The 8,012-nt window shown below is 41.2% G+C and overlaps 1 protein-coding gene across 1 annotated transcript in view; it reads left to right on the forward strand.

The window, feature by feature from the left end:
• The window catches only part of CNTNAP2 (contactin associated protein 2), a 1,099,877-nt gene extending 1,092,862 nt beyond the window's left edge, over positions 1-7,015 (forward strand). Inside the window, exons 23-24 of the mRNA XM_062569605.1 lie at positions 5,290-5,361; positions 6,816-7,015. Of these exons, the coding sequence (XP_062425589.1) occupies positions 5,290-5,361; positions 6,816-7,015 (272 nt within the window). The remainder of the gene's footprint in view (positions 1-5,289; positions 5,362-6,815) is intronic.
• The last annotated feature ends 997 nt before the right edge of the window (positions 7,016-8,012 follow it).

An 8,012-nucleotide genomic window follows, 5' to 3' on the forward strand; every position in this document is an offset into this window, starting at 1 on the left:
ACATTCGCTATCCCTATAGGCTCCATTTTGGTTCATGACAGTTTTTCCTCTTGTATATATGGTTTCAAAAGAGAATTAGGAACAATGAATGATATCTAACATTTGTTTCTGTTTTGTTCTCTTGCTGTTCTACTTTCAATTAATGTCTTGATAGCTGAGGGTTTCCTATGCCTTGTAATCACCAGATCTAATTGTCCTAGTTGATCTCCTAGTTCATATTTATGTGAAATCAGAATTGGTCTTAATAACTTAATATTCATGTCGTGTCTAATTTAGAAAGCTAGTTTTTCTATGAGATTTGTGGAAAGAAACAGACTTCTGTTCTTAAAGCTGTCTGAAGAAGTCTAAAAATAGTGTGCTGAAGGCTTCTGATTAGGGCATTCAAAATTAAGTAAATGTTGAATAATCTCATGAGTGCTCAACATATCTTTGTATAAGTATGTGTGTTTAAAATACTGCTTGCTTGCACAGTTATATATTTGTAAACTACACAGTCAACACAAGATGATGTATATACCTGGTGCAAGGTGGAAAGACTTAGCAGTGTACAGCAATGTAACTTGTCTTAGTGATAGCTCATAGGGCAACTCTCAGCAAACAACTTTTCTGTTTGTGCTTTGGATGCATGAAAAGAGAAATGTCCAAACCTTATCTTTTCATGTAAAAGATTTTGTGACTTGCATTAAAAGTGAAGAATTTCTGGCTGTCAATTTCTAAAAATGATTTTGCTGAAAGAGACCTCTGTCACCTCTATCCTAAAAAGCCTTTTAATTTGTCCAGAGTGAAAATTCTGCTCATTTAATATCTACTATTGAAGTCTGAGAGAAAATACCTATTTTGTCTTGAAATTTTGCACATCTGTAAAGTAGCACAATATGTGTTAGTTCTCGTATTTCATAGGTTTCTTCTGTTTGTTTCAGACCTGTAATTGTGCCTGCTCTTCTGTTTTTGGAGCAAATCTGAACTGTATCTTTCTTTTTAGTTAGGTGATCATAATTGCATGCAATATTTCAACTGAGACTTTACCACTCAGTAAAAAAGCGTAAAATTTCAGTTTAGACTCTCTGTAAATGTACTGCTTGGCAGTCTTTGAAACTATCTCATCATCAACAGCAGTCCCTGAAAGAAAGACAACCAAGTACACTGTGTGCTTTCACGTAGGTTAACTTAAGGATGATCATATTTGAGGCAAGTCCAATGTCCCACTGTGGAAAGAAAGGGTATAAAAAACCAGCAGCATTCACCTTGAATTCTGGAAGGGAACCAGCTCCATGGGTGAACTTAGAGTTTCCTAAAACATTTCAGGACATCCTTGCAGTAGCTGTAGGTTTTTTAAAAAAAATCTCTTTGGTGTGTTCTGACTACAGACTGTGGGCTATAAGCTCTGTGTCGCAGTGGCATAAGCAAAGGATTTCAGGAAACTAGCGGTGCATCTCTTGAACCAACATGCAACTATTCTCCAAGACGAATTAAAAGCCTGTTTCTGTGTTCTCCATGTTTAGATTCACACAAATGAGACCGTGGCTGCTCAGAGGAGGTTGGGGGAGATTCAGAAAGAGCTTTTGAGGAAAGGAAACCTTTCCAGTACAGTCTCCAAACCGTCTGGGAATCGGTTGTTCTGAAGCAACCTGTATAGACCAGGTTATAAAGGATATTAAATAGTCCTATGTCTGTCCTCAGCTAACAATCAGGTAGCACTGCATTTAGATGGAAACTTCTACAATATCCTTCCCACACCCACCTTATATTATATCTACAACTTACTTGCTCTCTCTGTGAGCAAGAAATTTACTTTGGCTTTGCGGGGTAGCTACATAAAATAACTGCAGCTGTGTAACACTTATCTGCTCCAGGCAAGTTATCATTTGAAGTTACTGAGGTACAAGTATAAGGCAGTGAGGAAGATCTTGCTGGGACATGGAGTTAAAATTAATGTCACAGTGATAATGGAAGGATTTGAACAAGAAAGAAGTGTTCCCAGCTGTGGTGGAGAAATGAAGGCATACTCTTGCCCATTAGCAACTCATCAAGTACTTCAACTGCATGTCATAGCCATGTGAGCTAGTTATTACACCACTCACTGTGATTCAGATTCCCATGAAAGGTGAGAGTCGGTAGTGACTCTCATTTTATCTGACCAGTGACTTTGAAATACCTTAAGGGTTACTCTTGAAAATCTGTGAATGGCACTCTAGATTTTTCTGTGCTTTTACCAGAGCATGGTATTACTGTTGCTGCTTTTTGAGGTTATCCTAACATGTTCTTTTCTCATTTAATTACTTAATTTCAACAGCAAAGGAAGAAAGAATCTTGTTAGTTGTCTTGACAAAGTTACCTAATGTTGCAGAAGAATGAACTGTAGTAAGGTCAGAGAAATCCATGTGTCTGATGTAACTGATATCCAAAATACCAGCATTTTGGTACTTGCTGCTTACAGTAAACTCTGGTTAATCTCCCTTAGGTGGGTCAAAGATGCAGCTTGACAGACTTTCTTCTGCCTAATCGCCGCTGAAAGCGTTACTCTTATACAGTTGTACAAACCCTTTCCTCTAGCTGTTTCTGATCACTTAAGAAGCTACTGCTGTCTTGAAGAATTTCAAGGAAGCTTTCACCCAAGGAGACTGCTAGGAGTAATAAGTTCTTTTCCTCCCTCTCTATCTATGAATAGTAATATATTCAGTTAACTGGCCTACTCAGGCTTCCTGCTGACATAAGAGTAACAGAACAGGAATTCGTGAATTACAGTGGTAGTATCTGTCGATACTCCTGCAGGTGCTTTAACAAAAGATGCACATATATCTACTTCCCTTTTTCATTACAGTGCTCCTGGTACTTCAGCAGTTGCATATGCATAGTCTGACCTGATGTGCAGTGGCTTTGTCCCCTACATATTCCTGTTTCTTCCTTGTCAGACTTGGAGGTGAGAGACTGAGTCATGTCTGCTTGTTGATCCAGTGGGCCTCTCTTCCTGAGCCTGTCAAATCACTGGGTCCAAAGGGAAGCACCCACAGACAGAGATGTGAGGGCCATTTCTTTTAGCAGTAGTTCTGAGATAAGATCAAGGGTGTAGTTTCACATGCCTTCGCTATCTTGTGGTGTACTCACTGAGCATCATAAGCCCTGTTCCTCGATCTGACAGGATTTCATCTTGCAACATAGCTGTTGCGATGTGGCAACCCAGGAGAGACCACACTGCCATCAATGGCAGCCTTACTCTTTCTTCATGCGCCACTTGTACAACTGCCCTAACAACCTTTAAAAAAGAAGATAGCGTTCCCTACACGGTCATAAGTGGGAACTGTGGTCATATGACCTACACAGTCGTAAGGGGGAACTGTAATCATTGTTGATCTTAAGATTTTCTATGAAGAGAAACACGAGAGCAATGCCAACCGTACAAGGAAGGGGTAGGAGTTGGTACTGCATGTGCAGCTTCTATGGCAAGGGGCGTCCTTTGGGGCTACGGTGGGAGAGAGCAATTTTCTTAAAATTTGGCAGGCCTAAGGCTTTTCTAAAAGGAGTCAATTGGCTTTATGATTTTGCTTGAGGAGCAGGGGGGCTAAGTTTAGAGTCCATTTCCCTTTGCCAGCCCTTCCCTTTCAACGCTGTAAGGATTATGGACCCTTTGCTAAAATCTCTCTGTAGGAAACATTCGTAGTCCTGCACAGTAAGGCCCTCTTGGGGAGGGGGTATGGAAACTGATATGGAATCAGATGTTTGTTTATCTTTTACATTCTTTTTAAGATTAGTTTGTTTTAGAGAGGTGCAGAAATGCTGTTTTCAGAAGCCAGATTACTAACGAATGTCCAAGGGCAAGTGCCGCTGGCAAAAACCACAGGCCGGGCCGCCTCCACTGAGTCCTGAGGAATGCTTTCTTTGTTTCCTTTCAGAGGCTCTACCAGCCAACAGCTAGTTGACAAACGCAGCTGGTTTGACTCTCTCCAGAGTACACACATAGGAGGCTACTCTAGCCCCAAAACTCTTTTCGGGCCGTGTGGCAAGCTGAAGCCATTCATTCTTCTGCACAGCTGCCTCAGGATACAAAAGGAACTTTATTAAGGTTTTTCCTATGTTCTAACAGAAAACCAGTTGAATTCCTTAGCCAGTTTTGGGGTGTAGTGAATGTATCAATGGCCTGTTGAGACAGAGTATTGCAATGTCACCTAATCCACCAAAAAGGAAAATACAGCTGGGTCTTAAATACTGACCTAAGAAGTAATTCATACCCTTGATTAATTTTAATGCTCTCCAATTAAATGCCTTTAACAACACTTTTTCTATTTGAAAATCAATGCCATGTTCCTGGTGATAAAGAGGAGAGTGATTACAGCCACTTGCCTAGTTCCTTGGGTTTGCTTAGTCAGTGCGGTGTCTCATTGCTATGGCTCACTACAAAGAAAATGTTGATGAGAGGTTTCGTAGATGAGATTCCCTTTGAAAATTCTCTGTGATGTTTCTGGAGGTTAAACCCAAAACCTCTATCCAGATGCTACTCTAGCCCTGCTCTAGTTTCTTCATCCAGCTCTGTCACAAGAGTTCTCTCCTTTTCAGGTCTCTGACAGATAAGCACTGGTAAATCTTCCCAGGGAACTTTGTTTAATTTCCTCACTGTCTGCTGGAGGCTATCTTCTCCTGATATCTCTCCTGCCTGCCATGCCTCAGCTGCTCCAATTTACACTTTGGTATCTTAGCTCAAAAGCACCTCTAGCAGCAGTTAAGCTGTCATGTTGGGCTTTCTGCTAGACAACTAAGGTGCCAGCACATGCTTCCTTTGGTAACTCTGCTGTAAGGCTCTGGCAAACAGAAAATGCTGCCCCTCTCTTATTTTAGGCTTGCAACAACAAGAGAGACAGCAGCTTTTATTTTGAACAACTTGCAGTTGTACCCAATGGCAGTATCCTAGAAACAGCTGAGTGCTTTCATGGATAGCAGTGACAAATGGTGTTTTGTGATCACACGCTGCTGAAGAAAATGTTTGTTTTTGTTCTGTGCTAAATAACCTTGCTGAAGTTATGTTAATAGAGTAACCAAATGCCATTCTGTATTAACAACAATGTTTACTGCTGGTACCTCCTTTATTTTATTTGTATTTTTGGTAATGGGAAGAGGAAGCAATTTTTGAGGGATTAGATAATAGGGAAAGATCTTGTTTGATTGTTTCTTTTTCTTTGGATAAATACATACCACAGTTTTCTTCAAATTGTACCTGAGGATGATGAATGCATTTCTGAACTACTGTGTGAAGTTTCACTGCTGTTAGAACATGATTCTTTAATTTCCTGTTTACAGCCAGTGCTGATTTCCCATACAACGGTCAAGCTATAGGAGATGGAGTTAACAGAAACTCTGCCATTATTGGAGGTAGGAAAAACATCTATATTTGTAAGATACTTTGCAGTATGGTGGTGAAAGTTGAATTGTAGTTAGTAAAATATTCAGGCTATTTATTAAGAGCTGTCTATGTGGGAAAACTGCACCAGAACAAAGCTAATCAGAAGTTTATGTAATTCCGTTCAGATAAAATGACTTGTTCTCATTTAATTTGTCCCTTCATATGCAGTTTTGACCAAATCTATGTAATAGTATTCATAATCTACGTATTAAGCATCCATGCAAAGAGCTATATTGGTATAGTTACTTATGTTGTAGAATAATTAATTCTTATGAAAAGGCAGGATACTTTCCCTGTTACAAAATTTCAGCATGACTATATTTCAAACACTTTGTTGTACTCTTGACAAAAATCACTCATGATCCTACCTTGTTTTTTAGGGGCTAACTTCTTCTATAACTCATGTGCCTGGTAATCCCATTCAATGAAATAGGTTTCCAGGTGAGGTTAAGTAATTCCAGAACTGGCCATGAATTAGCATTTAAATGAGGACCTTTTGGCCAACCATCTTCAGAAATGAAGATCCTAATTAAATTTATGCACACATGCAGTTGTCTGCCCTGTCCCATTGTATAGTAGAGTTGCACTGTAACTTTCATGACAGAACTTCATCACTGTGTCATATTCTGAAAGGATGTAGAAATTTTATTTCAAAGATCAGCCTAATATTTTTGATCAGTTCTAGATGCAGATGAAATGACATGCTGATGTTGGGTTTTTGTTATATCAATTGAATATATGTATGTGCAGCTTGATTGAATTTCATGTTTCTTTCCCATGTCTCCCTTGAAGGTTTTTGTTTCCATACCCAGATTTAGGTTATTAGCTTTAGTTTGTTTGTAATCTTTATTTTTCCTTTTTATTTTATTTTTATTACTACTTACAACTTTCCCCTAATACTTTGACCCCCTACAATACTACAAGGATAGTATTGCATTCCTTAGAAAATGCAAACCACTTCTGAACAACCTGGTTGTCCAACATGTCAGTTAACAAAAGTGGCATAAAATATTTTTGGTTGATTACACGATTTTTCAGCCCGAGAACCTGATGTCTTCACCTGGGAGATACACATTTGCAGAGAAGGGTCAAAAAAAGAAGTGCTTTTTTAGCACATGCTTACCCATGCCTAGGAGGACAAAATGTACAATGCTTCTTCATCAGAGGGCTGAACTCCTAACAGGCTATTGCAGGGGGCGCAGCTGAGGACAGATCCAAGGGTAAAGCTGTAGTTATGAGCCGGTGCCTAGCGAGTGGAGTTAGCCAGCGGTGAACATATGAAATGAATTTTATGGGCGCTTTTGAGGGGCTATGATAGACACGCGTGGCCATCCGGTTAGAAAGTGTAGAGAAGTGTCTCCATGCCCAACGCATGTGGCGTTTCTCTCCCCTAGTCCCGTCTTTTCTCCTCTCCTCTGCTTAGGCGTCATCGCTGTGGTGATCTTCACCATCCTCTGCACCCTGGTGTTCCTCATCCGCTACATGTTTCGCCATAAGGGCACCTACCACACCAACGAGGCCAAAGGGGCAGAGTCGGCCGAGAGCGCAGACGCGGCCATCATGAACAATGACCCCAACTTCACGGAGACCATCGATGAGAGCAAAAAGGAATGGCTCATCTGAGCCCGGGGCACGGGGGGCATCAGCTGGGACGGGGGGATGGGGGACTGTTTCGGTGAGGACAGAAAACTGCTTCGGACTCTTGAGCACATGTATGGTTAAAAAAAAGAAAAGAAAAGAAAATCAGCACAACTGGTGGAGCGAGTGGCAGAAACAAACATTGAGACTGGAGGAAAAACAAAAAAGAATATCGCAAGCATTTAAGAGAAATACTTTTTAATATTTATTTGCAGCAAATTGCCCCTTCTGTATCCAAACAACTACAGCAAAGAGCAGCTTTACAGCTTCAGCGTTGGCTAAAGTTTCCAGTAATACCTGTCTTTTTCTGTGTGCGTTTAGAGGTGTTCTGAATGCCTGTGATGACCAGCAGGGCCGGGTTTTTTACATTTTTTTTTTTTTTAAGCTCTTTAAAAACACGGATAGTTCTGTCTCGAGAGCAAGCGACAGAGCGTTGTTCTCGGCGTTTTGTTTTTTTTTTTTTTTCTTCCTACGTGGCCAGTCACTTCCAGACAGGTTGCCGTAATCCCCAGCCTTCATTGTACAAAGCTTCGTTTTGGTGTGGTTTGAGCTTGGGGGGGGGGGGGGGGGTTGAGGATGGGAGGGGGGACAGGGAGAAGCGAGTTGGTGCTCAATGCAAATCCTATTTGCCAGTTTGTTCAAAATGCCATCGGTGGGTGCCAGCCCTGTCGGAGACCAGCCTCTTGACTCAGGCACTTGGTCAATTGTGCACACTACTTATCAGCAATGTAAAAATACAGTTACTACCACCACCACCACTGCCGCCACCAGAGAAGAGTATGGTAAAGCACAGGGCGCTTTAGTTTTCCGTTCCCTTGTTGGACTCTGAAGGACGACGATGCTGTGCGAGTCTGTAGATGTAGTCCGTTTCTGTACCTTTGGCGATGCTGCCACTGGTGAGCCGAGGCCGGGTTAAGCTCGGCTCTACCCGTGACATGTTGCCGTATCCTGTACCTAGGCATAAGCGTTGTAGTAGGGAATT

The sequence above is a fragment of the Rhea pennata genome, chromosome 2, assembly GCF_028389875.1.
Source record: "Rhea pennata isolate bPtePen1 chromosome 2, bPtePen1.pri, whole genome shotgun sequence".
Classification (NCBI taxonomy): domain Eukaryota; kingdom Metazoa; phylum Chordata; class Aves; order Rheiformes; family Rheidae; genus Rhea; species Rhea pennata.